The following is a 19148-nucleotide window of genomic DNA, read 5'->3' as shown; positions in this document are numbered from 1 at the left end:
TAAAAATGTATACGTCCATTTTGTTTTAATGTCAATGCTAGTATAGAGATTGGGATCATACATCTTCAGATCATCTGTTTATTGATCAGTCACTGCAACAGTAGTAGGAAAAGAGACCATGCTCTTCATGAACAGTTATAATGGGAAAAGGAAAAAACCAGACTGATTATAAGCTCCATCATCAAAACAATGAGAAGTGACAAACAATTTATTCGAGCTTTCACAATAATAAGGTTCTGAAAACGGGAAACAGACTGCAAATAATGGGGTAAGCTGTGTTTGCAAGGAACAAGCAGTCATCACAACAAGCATGCTCTCATTTGCCAAACCTCCAGTCCTCAAAGGAGTTAAAAGTGCAGCAATCTTCATACAATTTATTGCTTGATAGATGGCCTCTTCTCGGTGGTGTATGCGTAATACTCCTTACCATTGTCCACTCTTGTGGTCCTACCACCTATATCGAGCATAGCAGAAGTAAAAGCCAAACAAGAACCTGCAGAAATGGCTGTCTGAATGCTCCTTCCTGTCAATTAGTAACAAGTTAGATGTAAAGTTTAGATCTTTCTCCACATGATAAGATGAAACATAAGGAAAGAACAGAGAGTTCGAAATAGTCAGTGAGTTGCAAAATTGACGAGATATTGCTGTATCATGTGTATGTTTGCCGGTGAGAGAGAGAGAGAGAGAGAGAGAGAGAGAGAGAGAGAGAGAGAGAGAGAGAGAGTATGTAGAATTCTTTACTAAAGTGCAAAATTGAAATCGAATAATCTGCACATAGAGATAGACGAACACAGAGAATTCCGGATGAGTTTTTGAGCTCCATGATAAGGATCTGAGATAAATTAATGGTGGCAACTAAATGCGTCAGTGCTTCTCCAGAAATTTTTTTCCTCTACACCATCCTGATCTAATCAAATATCTCAGATTTATTTGCTGCCAATGTAGCTGCACTTCTCTTTCTACGCTCATATAACCAAATCTCAATAGGTATTGTTGGTGCTAATTGTTATTATATATCATAGTTTCATGATTAAGTTATGAAATGAAGCACATGATAGAGTTATCAAGTTTTTCAGACTTTTTGTCTGCAACAGCTCAATCCGATAGAACAAATAACATAGGATACACAAGAGTACAAATTTTCTCCACATCTCAACACTATCCCCAGCTTTTTCCGAAACATTGCTTATCCCAAGCTATACGATGTACATAAACAGGCAACACATAGGCAATTGAACTTACTAATTATTCTCCAATTGCTGTGATATAAGTAATATTATTAAATTACCATTAAATTCATATCCCATAATTGATGTAGAGCATCACTCCCTGCCTTAGGTGCTTAGGGCTAACCTATGAAACACAGATATCTTATACGAGGTGTCATACACATATCTGATATGTATCAGATAGGGATATATCTCCAATGCGGCACTAATACATATCAAATATGCCTAAAGGAGTATTCAAATAAAAATTAATCGATTTTAATTGTTGGACATGGCGACATTTTTCACGTTTTTTTGTCCCAACTCTAAATCATTTTGAACTTATTTAGTACATAAGTTATCTAACCTGGACACTTGGTTAATACATGTTTTTACCATATTTTGCATTGGTTGACATTTAATTGCAGATACATATATTTTTTATTAATTTATTTATCTTCATACTTTTTAAGGATTTGCTGTATTCGTATCCTAATGTATCTATGCCGTATCTATATCCTATTTTTTAAGAATTTGTCATATCTCCATATCTATATTCTAATGTATCCGTATCTATATATGTGCTTCATTAGGACTCCTCAATCAAACCGTCAAAAGACAGGGAACAAAATCTGTACAGAGAACACGATCACAAAAATATTATTCAAAACCAGTGACAAAAAATCGAGCATAGACAAAAATTTCTAAAAGCTTAGAGACTAATTACGAACATAGATCCTGAAGAAGATTTTAGATATCAACTGACCTTCCCAAACCATATGTACCACAAGTCAAAGATAGTAGTTACAATGTTACATAAACTCATGTTATAGAACGAAAAACAAGTAACATAACATAATAGTCAAGCAGAGAGAAGGATTACATAGGCTATGAGAAAAACACCAATATAAATGGACTTAGGTTTAAAGAGAGAGAGAAAGAGAGGGAGAGAGGGAGATAAAAACCTCACCTTTAAAACCATAAACAGATGCTCCGGCAACAAAAGCACCGACTGCGCCATTGACGAAATCCCTCTTCATCCTCTGCTTCTGCACCAGCTGCTCCACTCCAATGTAGAGCCCACCGACGGCGGCAAACGTGAGACCGTAGTTGCCGCACATCTTTAGGGTTCTGACCAACCCGGGAAGCGCAACGCTTCTCTCAACCCGAGGGACATCGTGCCACGTGGCAACAACGGTGCCCCAGATGGTTCCCGCTGCCAAACCCACGGTCGCCCCCTTAAGCGTCTTCGTGACGGGGGAATCCTCGTCCTCCATTAGATTAAGCTCCGTTTGATCCATTCTTTTCATCCAATAAATCCATACACAAATCAACACAACTGATCAGGAGAAAACATGGAAGAAACACCCACTAGCATTACGGACAGAGCAAATTAGAACCCTAGAATTCGCAGAAAGATCGAATAGATCAAGGAAGGGAAATCGAAATCCCAAACGTTTTCGAGAAAAAAAAAAAAAAGATCACGATTTGCACCTTTTGATCAACTGGGGCTGTAAACGATACAAGATTCAGAATAAAAATGAAAACAAAATACAAACAATGGCGTACCAAATGAATTGGGGGAGGATTTGATACCTTCAGGGGATGATTTTAGGCGATTCGAAGGAGATTTTTAAGCCACTGAGGTACTAAATTACGGAAATGTCCTTGTAATTCGAGTACCAATTGGGCTACAAAATTAGGATCAGCCTGCAGGCTAATGGAGCCGTTAAAATTCAAGGCCTGGCCCAATTCTCACATTGGCTATAGCCCGTAAACGGAAGAAAGTGAATTATTTGAAATTTAAAGAAAATTTACTGGTAAATCTCGATGTCGTTTCATTTTTAATAACAATAAGATTTAATAACAATAAAATTACTAGTAAATCTCAACTAAGCAGAATTATTAAGCCAAACCACTAAATCATCAAACAATTTTCTCCACAATAATTATGCTAGAGATCCCTAAAAAAGCATAACTTTGAGGTCCAAATATCATTAGGATATTGTTGAAAACACAAACACCGAAAAACACAGACTACTACCGTAAACGAGTCTTGAACTCTTTTTTCACCCAAAGAAACCTCACCCACCTAACATGGCAGTGAGGCCAGCAGACAGATGGGCATCACTAAGTGAGGGAAGTCGGCGGCGAAAAATCAATTGATCCTACGCCAAACCGAAGCAGAGCAAGAGAGAGTGACATTCTAATCTTATCCGGTCTACAACTTCAACGAAAAAGACACAATTCCCCGAATTATTTGAATCGTTAAACAATAATCACTGTAGCAATTCCTTGATGACAACCAAGGTTCACCCTCCGAAGGCATTTTCACAGAATTTCGAGATGATGGATTTGTCGACTAAAAATAAACCCTCTCAAAGCTGCATCCAACCAGCAGAATAAAGCTCCTACTAAGATTTATATCACTGTAAATTGAGCCATGAAGAGGCAGATGGAACTCATTACCCTCTCCCAAACTGCATCTACCAATACAAGCGAGTAAATATTCGGTTTTGCATACCTAAACACCACTTTATTCCTTCTTCTTTTTCAGGGTGAATGCTTAGCGAGAAAGAGGGTGAGGAAAAATTAAGAAAGTAGTAGTATGCTGAATAAAATCTCTGAAATAACTTTGATGTCCAAAATAATAATTTGATTAACTATAACTTTTCAAAAGTAAATAGATACAAATTTAATATTAAAAAACAAAAAACAAAAATAGAAGCAGGCTGTATCTATTCTATCTAACATAACACTAAAAGTTTGATCTCGTTTGCGTGGATGATATCATCCTCAACTTCATTTCCTGAGGAACTCCTTGAACCAGTGAGCAGAGCTCTTGGGGTATCTCTTCAAGCCATTCTCGTAGTCCACGAAATTAATCCCAAACCGAACTGTGTAGCCATTCGCCCATTCAAAGTTATCCAACAACGACCATGCAAAGTATCCTCTCACATCGACCCCTTCACTGCAAGAAAGAGAGGATGAAAAAAACAGAAAAGAAATGCTAATTAAATTATTAGGAGTCAACTGTAATTATATATACCTGATAGCCTTCTTCAGGTACAGTAGATGCTTGTAGTGGTATGCTATTCTGGTGGTGTCCTTCAAGGCTTCCTCAAGTGATAAGCTACTATTGTTGGCCTCATCCACACCTAACAGTGTAAGTTTAATTATTTAATTAATTTCGATAGTATACTACATATATAGCCTGGCTAAAACTAAATTAGAAGCTTAATTAATTAAATTACCATTTTCTGTGATATAGATCACTGGATTGTTATACTTCCTTTTGGTATAGAGAAGGATATTTCGAATCCCAGGTGGGTATATATTGAGCCAGCTTGAGGCAGCCTAATCATGGATTTATGCAAGATAGATATACATCAAGACATATATAAGATATTTCATTAGTAGACATATATAAGATATAATTAATTACCTGAGGACCTATAGGGATTCCATTCCGAGCCCCTGTGACAAAATTTGGAAGTTAGTTAGTATAAACTGGGGGAAAGAATGATCAGTTAATTAGTAAATATGAAAAATTGTAGTAAATTACCTGTGAGATTAACCCTAGCATCAGTATTATAGCTGATGTTTATACCATTAGATGGAGGAAGGCTAGCTGCATACATTGTACTGTAGTAATTAAGTCCAATGAAATCAAACGATCCGTTAATCAATTTCGAGTCTTCCTTTGTAAACATCGGTAGGCGATCTCCGACTAATGATCTCATGCTGCGTGGGTAATCTCCTCGAGTCAGAGGGTCCATAAACCTGAACAAAATGTAAAATTTTTGAGTAATTTTTATGTGTTTCCTGAAAAAAAAAATATATATATTCTTCTGATGAAGCTACTGATCACTCACCATCCGTACGCGAAGTCTAAGCTTCTTTTGGCCGCCCATATGTCGGACTTTGATCTGGAGTAGGGCACAGACCAATGCGAGTTTAAGGTTATTCCAATTTTTCCCTTCTGTTCGGCCTGCATGCAGTACAAACACCGGTCATATACAATAAGGGATGCCAGTGAAGCTGTTCGTGTTCAGCTTGAAATTAAATTTATGTTCAACTTACTTAACTTGGCGATCTAATTAAGTCTAACTATTAAATCTCAATCTAATGACTAGAAATCTATACCATTAAATTGTTACCTGGTACTTTTCTCTATACAATTGGACAGCTTTGGCATGGGCTAGTAGCATATTATGGCATGCAGTGTAAGGCTCTCTCCCTGAATCCCCAACAGTACTGTATTTCCCTGCCTCCCAGGGTGAACCCCTCCCCGGCGCAAACGCGCCGGTCGTATAACCGTTCGAGCAAAATGTCGCTGGCTCGTTAAATGTGATCCAATGTTCTACCCGATCACCAAATTCCTTGAAGCAAACCTCAGCAAAATCAACATAGTCCTTCCTGTTAGAATATAAAATATGTGAAAACTATTGTTCGCTAATAGTTTAAACTTTTACAGTAGCAAAGTGGTTAGGAGGCTTGTAATTTATGACTAGCTTACGCAATATTTTTGCTGAGGAAACCTCGGTATTTATCTTCTAGAGCTTGAGGAGAGTCCCAGTGGAAAATAGTCACGAATGGTCGTATGCCTGTGGATATGAATATTGATGAATTAGATTGTCCTACTTAGCTACCAATGTTAGCCAACAATTACCACTATATATCTATATATATACCTTTGGATAAGAGCTCATTGATGAGGTTGTTGTAATAATTGACACCTTCGTTGTTGACTCCTCCACTCAAAGTTCCATCTGCAAGTTATTGTATTCATGAGCTTATTCAAGTAGCAATAAAGATTAATATACGAGTAGACAAATTAATGATCTAATATTTTCCCCTAAATTTCTCTCTCTATTCCGGTTCTTAATTGTCGGTTAGGATTGTTTCTATTTGTTGTTTTTTTGTTATTATTTTTATTTTTTTGCAAGTATATCCCTACAAAATAATGAGGTGAAAAGTACATGTTCAGAAATATATTATGTATACGTATAGAAAGTTTAAAGAGGAATTTTCATAAATAAAAAAAATTAGGCAGAAGAAAAGCCTTAGATTTGTCAACACTGGATTATGTCTAGTATGAGTATTTACTTACTTGGAAGGATCCGAGTCCATGAAACGGAGAGCCTATAAGCATCCATCCCCATTTCCTTCATGATGCTTACATCTTCCTGTAATTAAAGATTAAAAAAAACCTCCTAAATTGTTAATTAAGCAACTATTAATTTAATCACAAATGGGCTAAATGAGGACAAGAACTAACTGACCTTGTAACGATGAAAAGAGTCGACTGCTACGTCGCCATTGCTGCCATCGGTGATCTTGTCTGCAAATTTTACGTTGGCCATGCAACGAATATAAAGTTATAGATTTCCATTAATCATATGTTGTAATGTGCTCAATTTATATATCTCCTATTATCAGTCGATATCAAGAACTATCATATTACAAATAATTGCATACAGTAAATACTACAATTTTACATTCATGGATTCTGATTCACTTGTTTCCAATTCAGAATAAAAAACTATTCAACAAAGATTATAAGTAACCACAAATCTTTTTATCTTTTCTTTTATATCTCAGAGGATATAAAACTTGATTTATACTGTTCAGTTTTGATGCTTGGCATATTTAAACGATGAATGACGATCGATTCTAGTTAATTTTTTCATATTAAAAGAATTTTTTGGCCCCCTACTGAGCTCCGACTGAGAGCCACAACAAGAACTATCCCAGATTCTAATTGAAGAGAAGAGGGGAGAGAGAGAGAGAGAGAGAGAGAGAGAGAGAGACCTGGACGCTGATGGGTGAAGGTATCCCAAATGCTTGGTCCCCTGCCTCCTTCTTTGGCACCACCCTCGTACTGTATATAACAATAACCAATGCCATTATTTATATCAATCATCAAACTCCAACCTTCTCAAGCTACATATATATATATATATATATATATATATATATATATATATATATATATAGATCAAGATATGTACCTGATACGCTGCGGACGCCGTCCCAAAGATGAAACCCTCGGGGAAACTCCGCCGGTTGAACGCCGTCGCCGAGCAGTTCGCTGCCTCGAAGACTGTAACAAGGAGGAGGAGGAGGAGACGACCAACTCTTACTGCCATTGCAGGATTTACGGTTGGTTTGCAGAGCTTCTCAATGCGTTCCTTAGGACGCAAGAATAGTGCTACGTGCCTTAGGACAGAAGAAGTATAGTAGAACTATCAAAGAGAGTAAAAATTCTATTAGAAAGATTGGATGAATAATAACGCAAGGGTTCGAACTCTATTTATAGGGATCAAATCTAATTCCGACAAAAAATTGGAATCAAACATAATTTCTCGATAAATACAATTCCTAATTAAACTCAGAATTAAATACAAGTCCTAATTAATCTCGGAATTAATTAAATAGAATTTCTAGATAAATTCAAAACTAATCGAACTAGTAAACAAATAAAGAAATACTAAACCGACTAAAAATTAGTCATTGAGAGTTCTTTTTCCCAGTGCGGTATCAATTGTACTAGTCAGTTGGGTGGGGATCGATGCAATAGATTTGAACAAATATTAAACCCACTAAACATATAGAATGACACTTTCAACTTCTTCAATTATTTAATATCTTCTCATAAGTTATAAAATTAATCACGTAACAATTAACAATTATTTTTTTGATATTCCTATTAGATAAAAAAAAAATGAGTGGGTTTATATCGAGATGGAAAACTAATTATGATAGTGAGGTGAGCAGCAGATGAGTACAATTAAACTGCGACGGATCAATTGATCCTCGTGATCCTATCCAATCTACAACTTTAATAGAAAGACATAATTAACCAAATTTTTTGAACCGTTATACGATAATCACCGTAGCAATTCCTTGATTCTATGAATGACAACCAAGGTTCACCCACCAAAGACATTTTCGAAGAATTTCGAGAATACGAATTTGCCGATTAAATGTAAACCCTTTGCAAGCTACATCTATTGAGGTTTGTTTCACCGTAAATTGCACCATAAAGAAGCGAAGCGCATGGAACTCATTGCCTCTCCTCAAAATAAACGAGCGACTACGACTCGGCCGAAGCTCGGACTCAAACCCGGCTCGGCTCAAGTTAAATCGAGCTTAAATTTATTTTAATGCTTAAATTTAAATTTCTATTTAATCCGGAGCCGGAGCTGGTCGATAGGCTCGTTTATCCCTGCTACGACCAATCGAGATTATAAAGTCACAGACGTATCGAGTCCCACCAACTTGACAACGTATTCAATTGAGATAAATAATGCACACGAAACTCAGAGGATGGTAAGAGATTTGCTAAAAGAAAAGGATGGTAGGAGGTCCAAGAAACAAGGCACCTTTTCACATGCCGAGGAGATGAGACGATGGATATCAATATATCATAGTACAAATAAAAATAAAAATAAAAGCATGGGACAATTATTACTTCTACTCCTCCCTCTCCTCTCCGTCACTTCATAGGCCTCTCACCCGGTCACCTCACGGTCGCCGAGATCCATACATCACCCATCCTCCTCCACCCTATTTCAGCGCCTCCTTTTATCGACGACGGCAACCTCCTCCTCCTACTCTGATAAAGCTCGAGCTCACTTTTGGGCTCGGTTTGGCTCGGCACGAGTTGAGTTGAGCCGAACTTAAACATCAAAGTAGGGTTAGAAATTAATTTCGAGCTGAGTCTGATCTAAAATCGGCTAGTTTTGGCTGACTCATTTACGCCCCCTAACTGCATCTACTAATACAAGCGAGAATTTGATTTTGCATGTCTAAACACCACTTTATTCCCTTTTTTTTCTCCCCACGAACAAGGAGAATGCATAGCAAGAAAGCGGATGAGAAAAAATTAATAAAAAGACTACGAGATTCTTATTCATGAATTAATAACTCCTCATCATTTGTAGCTAGACATGATCAACGGGCGGGCCGAGCCGGATTCGAGTCGGGCTTTTCTGGCCAACCGGACTTAAGTATTTATTCACGGTCCGACCCACCAATCACTTAAGCCGAACTAGAATAGTCTAGCCCGTTATCGCCCGTCGGCCCGTGAGAGATCGGGCTAGCCAGTCAGGCCAACCCGACCCGACCAACCAATACTCGGCCCAACCCATATTTTAGCTATTTTTATAATTTTTTTAACTATTAGCTTTTTTTTTAAAAAAAATGTTTATATTCCTCCATTTAAAAAATAATTAAAATAAATTAAAATTTTTTAAAGGTGTGCTTAAAATAATGCAAAGCGATACAATACCAAAAAAAATTTACTGTAGCAGACAGGCAGGCTACTGTAGCAGAACGGGCGGGCCTAGTTGCGGGGCCAAATGGGCGGGCTTTCGGGCCGGATCGGGCGGGGAAAGGGCTGGCCGTGCCACCCATGGATAGTTCAGGCTCGGGCCGAGCGGGGCCTAAATCGGGTCCGGGCCAGACGTAGCCCGGTCTAAATCGGGCCGGGTCGAGCCGGGCACAGGCGGGCTGGGCCCTTTGATCATGTCTATTTGTAGCAAGACACTACCAAATTGGGTGTGAAACATCTTGAAATTAAAACAGTGTTGCCGTTGTTTCACCAACACATGACCCAAAGTTGGATCTTATTACATGTAAATGATATCATTCTCACATAGGGAGTTAACTTCATTTCTTGAGGAACTTCTTGAACCAGCGAGCAGAGCTCTTCGGGTATCTCTTCAACCCATTCTTGTAGTCCACGAAATTAATCCCAAACCGAACTGTATAGCCGTTCGCCCATTCAAAGTTATCCAACAACGACCATGCAAAGTATCCTCTCACATCAACCCCTTCACTGCAAGAAAGAGAGCATGAAAAATAAATAAATGCTAATTAAATGATTTGGAGTCAACTGTAACTAAACTTACCTGATAGCCTTCTTCAGGTACAGTAGATGCCTGTAGTAGTACGCTTTTCTTGTTGGGTCCTTCAAGGCTTCCTCGAGCGATAAGCTACTGTTGTTGGCCTCATCCACACCTAACAGTGGAAGTTTAATTATTTAATTAGTTTCGATAGTATACTACATATATAGCCTGGGTAAAACTAAAATAGAAGCTTCATTAGTTACCATTCTCTGTGATATAGATCACTGGATTGTTATACTTCATTTTGGTATAGCGAAGGATTTCTCGAATCCCAGGAGGGTATATATAGAGCCAGCTTGAGGCAGCCTATCATGCATTCATGCAAGATATATACATCAAGACATATATAAGATTTTTCATTAGTAGGTATGTGTGCATGCACTACGAGTGGACGTATTTAATTACCTGGGGACCTATAGGGATTCCATTCCGAACCCCTGTCACAAAATTTGAAGGTTACTTAGTATAAAAAGGAGAAATAATGATCAGCTAATTAAATGCAAAAACTGTAGTTAATTACCTGTGAGGTTAGCTCTAGCATCACTATTATAGCTGATGTTTATACCATTAGATGGAGGAAGGCTATCTGCATAGTTTGCAGTGTAGTAATTAAGTCCAAGGAAATCAAATGATCCATTAACCAATTTAGATTCTTCCTTTGTAAACATCGGCAGGCGATTTCCGACCAATGATCTCATGCTATGCGGGTAATCTCCTCGGGTTAGAGGGTCCATAAACCTGAACCAAATTTAATTAAACTTATGAAATCGTGAGTTTTTTGTTTTTGTTTTTCTGAAGAGAGTAGCGATCACACTCACCATCCATACATGAAGTCTAAGGCTCTTTGTGCAGCTCTAACGTTGGAATTTGATGAGGAGTAGGGAACAAACCAGTGCGAGACTAATGTTATACCAATTATTCCATTCTGATTTGCCTGCATGTAGTACGTACAAACATTGGCTATATATATATCTTTTGGGCTAAATGACACCTAGAATTCAGAACTATAGTCCCAATATCACTTATATCGTCTAAAAAATATGACACTAAGACTCTATTAACATATCATAATAGAAGCCATATCACGGTCGAAGTTGATTTTAGGAGAAAGAAAGAAAGAAAGAAGAGAGGGGATGGATCAACAAACATTGGAAAAAGGAAAGTATAACTAAATATCTTAGTAGTATAAATTTGGTGAGGAAGAATCGAAGTTAGATAGAGACAATTTGGATATAAATGAGAAACATTAATTATTTTAAACTATTTAAATAATTTAGGGAGTCTTAATATCCCCTTTCTTTTTGTCATTTAACCAATCTTTTGGACATATAAGTAGAAGTTTGAAGTTTGAAGTATTGCCCCAAGTAACTATGGGTAATCACCTGATATTTTTCTCTATACAATTGGACGGCTTCGGCGTGGGCTAGTAGCATATGATGGCATGCAGTGTAAGGCTCTCTCCCTGAATCCCCAACACTGCAACCTGCCCAAGATGAACACCTCCCCGGAGCAAACATTCCGGCTGTATAGCCGCCGGAGCAAAAGGTCCATGGCTCGTTGAATGTGATCCAGTGCTTTACTCGATCCCCAAATTCCTTGAAGCAAACCTCGGCGTAGTCCACGTAGTCCTTCCTGCCATTGTTACAAGAATAATTCACCAAGATATGGATTTCATGCCTTTTTGGATCAAACTCTTTGGAGAGAACGGTGGCGAAAGCTTCTGACGGTCACTAATTTTTTTTTTCTTTTCTTTTCTTCTCGTGTATCAAATAAAAAGGGGAAAGTTGGATAGCATAGAAATTGCATGAATTAAGTTGAAACATTTACATGAAAACATAAGTGGTTGAGGAGGCTTATTAATGTACAACTCACACAATATTTTGGCTGAGGAAACCTTCATATTTGTTTTCTAGATCTTGGGGAGAGTCCCAGTGGAAAAGAGTCACAAATGGTTTTATGCCTGCAGTTGTATTAACGAGATAATTATGAAGATAGAAGAGCAATTAATTGTCACACTAGCATACGTATATTTATATATGTGATATATATATATATATATATATATATATATATATATATGTACCTTTGGATAAGAGCTCGTTGATGAGGTTGTTGTAATAATTGACACCTTCTTTGTTGATTCCTCCACTCAAGGTTCCCTCTGCAAGTTATTGTATTTTATTGTGAGTTTATTTAAGTAGCTATCTAGATTAATGACATACATAGACAAAGGTTGACTTATATCACTATGAGAATTATATATATAAGGTTACTAACTTGGAAGGATCCGAGGCCACGAAATGGAGAACCTATAAGCATCCATACCCATTTCCTTCATGATGCTTACATCTTCCTGTAATCAATTACCATAATAGATGTTCCAATGAAAATTGAAGATAGAATACGTACACATAGTTAATTAATTAACTATGCAAGTATTAATTTTATGATCACAATTTAATGAGCTTTAATGAGCTTTAATGAGACCAAAACCGGTTTACCTTGTAACGATGATACGAGTCAATTGCTACATCACCGTTGCTACCATCAGCGATCTTATCTGTCCAAAAATAATCATCGTCAAATATATCAATTTAATTAGAAATTTTCTTATTTAGCACCTTTTATATTTATTTATTTTTCTCTCGTATTTATTATTGACACCCTTATATTTTTTAATTTTTTTATTGGCACCCGAAGTGATTCCAAAAGGACCTTAATCTTCCTCCCAGGAGAATAGTTAACTTAATTTAAAAGTAAAAAAAAATAGTTTAATTAATAAATACAGCGGCAGGTATATTCTGTAAATATGTGTAAATTTTAAATACACGAAAAGTTAAAGTATGGTGTTCACTATTAGATCTAAAATATTTCTTAAAAAATTATGACAACTTAGTACCAATTTAACCTCACACTCTTGAGGATATTAATCGTTATATTTTTTATTAAATCTATTAATAAACAATTATCTCTAATGGAGAAAAAAAGCTCTACCTAGTACCAGTCCAATAATGTGTAACAAGACAAAAGAAATTTGGAAACATGTCTGGTGATTCATTGAATCGTAACCCTAATTATTTGAGGAGAGAGAGAGAGAGAGAGAGATCTACCTGGATGTTGATGGGTGAATGTATCCCAAATGCTAGGCCCTTTACCACCTTCCTTTGCACCACCCTCGTACTAACAACAAAAACCAAACCATAACCTTCATCAAGCATTCAAACTCCAACCTTCTCAAGCTACACAGCATTCAAAAATGAACTTGATCATGAGCAAGAAGTATTCAAGATAATATATATATATATACCTGATACGCGGAGGACGCCGTCCCAAAGATGAAACCCTCCGGGAAACTCCGCCGGTTGAACACCGCCGCCGAGCAGTTCTTCGCCTCGAAAACTGTAAGGAGAAAGAGGAGGAAGACTCTGAGAGGCATTAAAGGATACATGGCTCTACTTGCAGAGCTTCTGAGTGCTCTCTGTCTAACTACAAGTACACCCATATATTTAAAGGACTTTCTTGCTGCATGTGAGACAAAAAAAAACTCGTGAATGCAAGACTTGTATCATTCCATGAGATAAATAAATTAAAACATCATGTCAGTAGGATCTTTCAGACTTCATCAGCTGCATTGTGATTTAAAATATGTCGTAAACCCTGCCGTTCGTTTTGAATTTTACTTTTGGAAGCATGCACCGAACGAAGATTCGGACTGAATTAATTAAACTAAATATATATATCCATTTGTAAGGTGCGTAGTTGTCCATTTTGGCTGTCACGAGTAGGACAAGTCCTGGAGAGTAAATAGTAGCTGAGAGTGATCTTTTAGCGACTCTTATTATTTTGGGAGTAACTACTGCTCTAATTCAACAAGTAAACCCCTATTTGGATGGCAATTTCTAAGACGTTCTAAAGTGAATAAGAGATGTTAAAACTTGAGGGTTTTGGCATGCTGCAGTGCAATAGAAATGGGAACGCTTGCTTAATTATATGTAAGTCTGAAGACTTCAATTCTGGTTGTCATCTTAATGTAGAAATTTAAGTGATGCTGATCATTCATCTACTCTGCATTAAAATTCGACATGGCCCATGCTTGAATTGTTGTGCCTTGCCCTCAACGTCAAGGTTGTCTATTTCCTCTTTGGAAGTTTATATATCAAAAAGGGTCATTTAAAGATTCTTTCGTGAACCCAAAGAATAAAGAAAACCTAGCCTGATTTCTTTGTTTTACTTGTCAAGTTTCTTTTTTTTCTTGAAAAAAAAGTTGAAAAATTGGATCTCTTGATTAAAGATTGAAATGTGGACAAAAGTTATACCACTACAGTCGTTTTTAAGCATATCTTAATCTTTAGCCTCTGGTCCGTAAGGTTTAAAAAAAGGTTTTTTTTAAGGATAACTTTATATATATCTAGATATAAATTAAATTTATTTATATTTTTATCTTTAGTTATAAAATATAATAATTACTTAAAATAATTTATATAAGATTTTATATTTAATCACTAAACTGTTGATAAATATGTTAATTGTAATATAAATTTTGCATTAAAAAGTATGCATAACTTTATCTCACATTTCTATCTATAATAAGATTTTATGCATAATTATCTCATAATTTATCTTATGCTAAATTTAATCAAAATACATATAAATAAGTATTCATTATACGACGACTAAGGCCACCTTAATTTGAATTATTTTCGTTATGCATATCTCAATTTTTTTCAAAACTTCTCTCAACCTTAGCCAAATTTGCATATTTGATCGAAATATAGTTTATTACGCAAAGAAGTGTAGAGCGTAAATGCAAAAAAAAGCCTTGGCCATATTTGCATATTTTATGGAAATTGCAAGTTGCTGGTTAAGAGTGCAGTTGATTCGCAGGAAGTGAGGAAAATGAAATTGATATTGAAAAGTGAAAGTTTCTTAAGAACTTTCTTCTTAACAAAAACTCATAGCTCTCTAATAACTAGTGAGACGAACTTAGATTGAAACAGTAAATTTCTTTTACTTTAGTTAAAAAAAGAAAAGAAAATAAAAGATAGAACTTCAAAATCAAAATAAAAGTGTATGCTGTAATTATACGTCTTCAAAGTGCTTTATCTATATGTATACCCATTTACTAAAAAAAATATGTAAAAACAAAAAAAAAACAAGAGTGTTTTGCCCTTTCCTGGTAATGAAATTTTAATAATTAGATAGATTTGAGGGATATTCAAGAAAAGTTTTAAAAATATATTCATATAAAAACCAGAGTAGGGTTATCACGCTTCACGAGCGGCTCGGGCTTGGCTCAGGCTCGACTCGAGTGAAGCTCGAGTCCGGCTCAGCTCGGTCAGAGCTGAGCCGAGCCTGAGCCGTTGTAATAGGCTCAAAATTAATATCGAATCGAGCCTGAGCTGGAGCCGACTTGATAAAGTTAGCCTCGATGGACTTGATAGCCTAACTAGCTATAACTAAGGACACGTGGCATAAAGAAATATTGCCAAGTGTCCCTCACTAATCCATCCTCACTCATAACCCCCATCACTCTCACCCATTCTCACCTACCCCACCCTCCCTCATCACGTCACCTTCCCCATCCTCACCCATCAGGCCATCACTCTCAATTCCCTCACCCACCCCACCCTCAGCTTCACCTTCACCCTCACCCTCATCCACCTGATCACCACTCATAGCCTCACCCCACACGCCGCCACCTCCTCCCTCTCCATCGGTAAGCCACCACCATGGCGCCATGTCCTCCTCTCCGTCGGCTTCCTCCTCCTCCTCGTCCACTCCGTCGGCTTCCTCCTCGTCCACTCCGTCGGCTTCCTCCTCCTCCTTCATTCACTATCTCCTCGTCGTCGCCTCCTCCTCCATCCATCTTTGACTCCTTCGGCAAGTCGCCACCGCCCACGCCGCCACTGCCTCATCCTCTAATCAAGCCTAAGCTTTCTCGGGCTCAGCTCGAGCTCGACTCGAGTTAAGCTGAGCCGAGCCTGAGCAAAATTATAAGGCTCGAAAGTAATTTCAAGCCGAGGCTCGCTCAGGCTCGGCTTGTTTACACCCCTAAACCAGAGTGTTTCCAATAGAGATGAACATACATATTAACTTTATACAAATAAATAAAAGATTTTTAGGAGAATATATATATATATATATATATATATATATATATATATATAGTTTTGAAATACAGTAATCTGGGTCGAGATATAAAATCTTTTTAAGTACTCAATAGGAACCCGTGTTAAAAAAATTGAAACGAAAGCCCACTAGAAAAGGTTTGGAAGTGAATAGGAAGGGGTTTAGCCCAACCCAAACCCAGGTTAGTGTTTAAGCTGGGGATAATACAACTAGATACGAACACCCAAAAGCTAGAGGATATAGGTAAGTTGTGTGAAATCTTCTTACTTATATACATGTTTTGTACTTTAATTAACTAATCTAGGACTAAAGTCGGTACTATTTTTTTTTTCCATTTTCCACTGATATACATCTTTTACACAGATTCTAAATGGCCACCAAATAAAGCCCAATAGAAGCCCATAAGCTTTTATTTTTTAACTGGGTTAAATATATTTTACTTCTTATATTTATACTTAAAATTATTTTATTTTTATATATTAAATTTTTTTAAACTAGTCTACTCGTTAATGTAAAACTGTTAGTTTTTTGTTAAACTTAACTGAATAACTAAAATATTCTTATCGTATTTATTAGAGAAGATATATAGATTTTAATATAATATAATAAATTACTAAAATATTTAATTAAAATTAATAAAAAAATTAATATAGTAAAAATAAATTTAAAGATTAGTTTGAGATTTTTAAAGTACATAGTAAAAATAATTTTAGGTATAAGTACGGGGTAAAAATATATTTAACCCTTTTTAATTTCAATTTTCCAAATTCGACTGCAAACATCGCCGTTGCAGTCGACGCTCGTCTCCCGCAACAATGGCGGGTAGAGACGTAGGCGAAGAAGACGATGACTACATGGGTGATCTCTCCCTCTTCCTCCCTTCCGAGCTCTCCTCCTCTTCTTCCTCCTCCAAGAAGGTAAGATGCATAAACCCTAATCCCCCTTCCGAAACCTTAAACCTAACCCTGGATTTCTTCTTCCCTTAGAAATCTATCTCCAAGGAGCAACCTTTACCCTACCCATCGAAGTCGAAGCGGCGTCCTAAGGGCCTCAACTGGCAGGAGCAGCGTCGTCTTGATCGCGAGCGGATGCAGCGCGAGGAGGACGACCGCACCATCGCCAGACTCGAGGCGCCAATCCCGGACTCCAACGTCGGATTCAAGCTTCTACGCCAGATGGGGTACGACCCCGGTTCTGCTCTGGGGAAGGCCGGGACCGGCCGGTCCGAGCCGGTCGGGCTCGAGATCCGGCGATCCAGGGCTGGAATTGGGGCGGAGTCGGCGAGGGATAAGGCGGTTAGGGAGGAGAGGGAGACGGAGGAGAGGAAGAGGAGGAGGGAGGAGGAGATGATGGCGGAGTTCGGGTCGTGGCGGAGGACGCAGTGGAGGAGCCGAAGGGTTTTTGGGGATTACAAAAAGGCAGAGGCGGCACTCGCGCAGTTGGAGAATAGAGAGGTCGTTGAGCCGGCGGAGGATGACGGGGATGAGAAGGAGAAGAAAGAGGGAGAGGAGGATGATGAAGAAGTAATTACCGAGGAGGTAATTCTTTGGGCTCTCCTTAGATTTCTTAGTTTTTCTCTTCAGGCTTTATATGACAATTACAATTGTTTATTGTGAATCCATGCCTGCTTGATCAAATGCAGATCATGAAATATAAATTGATCACTGTTCTCATTACATTTTCCTTTTCTTCTATGAAAGTTCTGGATTCAATGATAACCTTAGAAAGTAATCTTGCAGGATTTGCATGACATATTGATGAAGCTGAGAGATCAACATTGCTACTGCCTCTACTGTGGATGTCAGGTGAATAAATTGCCCAGCATTTTATTATGGAACTGCTCCAGTTTGCTCCATTATATTCCAAGCTTATAGCTAAGCAGTGGATTCCCATATATGATACTGATATTGCAAGTATGAAGTACTTGCATGTCATTGCTTCTCAATTGTTGTTAATTTGATAGTTGCCACTTTTAGAGTTTGCCTCATCACTGGTCTGTGCAATCTCAAATCGTAAAATATTACCATCTTTCTTGAACTGAAATTACAATACTCTTTTGAACTTACTTGCATATGTTAGTTTTCCAATTGTTGTTAAATTGATAGGTCGAATTCTTTGAACCGAAATTAAAATCCTCTTCTGAGGTACTTACATATTGTTGCTTCTCATTTGCTGTTAAATTGATAGATGTAACTTTACATATTATTGCTTTTTGATTCTTCTTTTCAGTATGAATCAGCGGAAGCTTTGGCGGCTGATTGCCCTGGGCCAAATGAAGATGACCACTGAGTGCTAACTTTTCGAGAGCTTCAATTGAGCGTTTCTATTCTATTACAGGAGGCATCTTCCAAGAGTTGGCGGTGCATTTTAACTGCCATCAAGTTATTGCAGAAATCCGGTTATCTCCATAGACTCCTCCATTTCAATGATGTTTGAGAATCCTGATCATCCTCAAGCAGATAGCAGATTATGGTATCTTTGCATAATAGGCAATTCTATACAACAGATTGCTACATTTATCTTTCTCATCAGTTGATTGGAGAGGCAGATGGTATTGCCAGCCAGTATGCACTATGCACATGTATAATGTTGATGATTATATCATTTGCGAAGGGCAGGGCAAACTGAATCATGAACTAAGGAGGACTAAATTATCTGTAGTCAGAAGTTTTCGACACATGCAAGAAAGGAAGGAAACACAATACCTGTGATTTATTAACATTACATTCAGCACCATCTCAAGTTTTTGTTGTTATACTGAGATGAATGAAACATGAGAAGAACATGCTATGACTTCTATTTTACCTTTTCTTAGTCTTCCAACTCTGTGATTGTACTGCAAAATGTTTAATACTTGCTATTCCTTTTCAATTCAGTACATTAGGTGAAATGCATA

General features: G+C 37.4%; 4 protein-coding genes across 8 annotated transcripts; 1 reads left to right on the top strand and 3 right to left on the bottom strand.

The window, feature by feature from the left end:
- Positions 1–141: 141 nt before the first annotated feature.
- LOC140787687 (outer envelope pore protein 16-3, chloroplastic/mitochondrial-like) lies at positions 142–2878 on the bottom strand. Of its 5 annotated transcripts, none has more exons than XM_073136759.1 (3): positions 2778–2878; positions 2179–2510; positions 142–523 (listed from the first exon to the last, which is right to left on the bottom strand). In XM_073136759.1, exons 2-3 carry the CDS (start codon positions 2507–2509, stop codon positions 375–377), a joined length of 480 nt encoding a protein of 159 aa, XP_072992860.1. In that variant the 5' UTR covers position 2510; positions 2778–2878; the 3' UTR covers positions 142–374. The 5 variants fall into 5 exon arrangements, with proteins under 5 accessions (XP_072992860.1, XP_072992856.1, XP_072992857.1 ...); XM_073136755.1 differs by having other exon boundaries at positions 2179–2547; positions 2778–2824; XM_073136756.1 differs by having other exon boundaries at positions 2703–2803.
- Positions 2879–3985: 1107 nt separating this feature from the next.
- LOC140785925 (beta-glucosidase 12-like) lies at positions 3986–6397 on the bottom strand. The gene is made up of 10 exons (XM_073134031.1): positions 6322–6397; positions 5903–5980; positions 5728–5815; positions 5369–5627; positions 5084–5199; positions 4774–4991; positions 4654–4685; positions 4463–4565; positions 4258–4366; positions 3986–4179 (listed from the first exon to the last, which is right to left on the bottom strand). The coding sequence occupies exons 1-10, from the start codon at positions 6380–6382 to the stop codon at positions 4011–4013; spliced, it is 1233 nt and encodes a 410-aa protein (XP_072990132.1). The 5' UTR covers positions 6383–6397; the 3' UTR covers positions 3986–4010.
- A 3372-nt stretch (positions 6398–9769) lies between these two features.
- LOC140785924 (beta-glucosidase 12-like) lies at positions 9770–13837 on the bottom strand. The gene is made up of 13 exons (XM_073134030.1): positions 13431–13837; positions 13234–13303; positions 12625–12683; positions 12401–12476; positions 12207–12284; positions 11996–12083; positions 11506–11755; positions 10942–11057; positions 10644–10861; positions 10529–10560; positions 10327–10429; positions 10127–10235; positions 9770–10053 (listed from the first exon to the last, which is right to left on the bottom strand). Exons 1-13 carry the CDS (start codon positions 13623–13625, stop codon positions 9885–9887), a joined length of 1563 nt encoding a protein of 520 aa, XP_072990131.1. The 5' UTR covers positions 13626–13837; the 3' UTR covers positions 9770–9884.
- Positions 13838–16946: 3109 nt separating this feature from the next.
- Positions 16947–19075, top strand: LOC140787265 (uncharacterized). Its single transcript, XM_073136088.1, has 4 exons — positions 16947–17169; positions 17239–17790; positions 17992–18057; positions 18482–19075. The coding sequence occupies exons 1-4, from the start codon at positions 17068–17070 to the stop codon at positions 18539–18541; spliced, it is 780 nt and encodes a 259-aa protein (XP_072992189.1). The 5' UTR covers positions 16947–17067; the 3' UTR covers positions 18542–19075.
- The last annotated feature ends 73 nt before the right edge of the window (positions 19076–19148 follow it).

The sequence above is a fragment of the Typha latifolia genome, chromosome 4, assembly GCF_019914945.1.
Source record: "Typha latifolia isolate L0001 chromosome 4, TyphaL0001v2, whole genome shotgun sequence".
Classification (NCBI taxonomy): Eukaryota; Viridiplantae; Streptophyta; class Magnoliopsida; order Poales; family Typhaceae; genus Typha; species Typha latifolia.
This window is presented reverse-complemented; position numbering and strand designations above follow the sequence as displayed.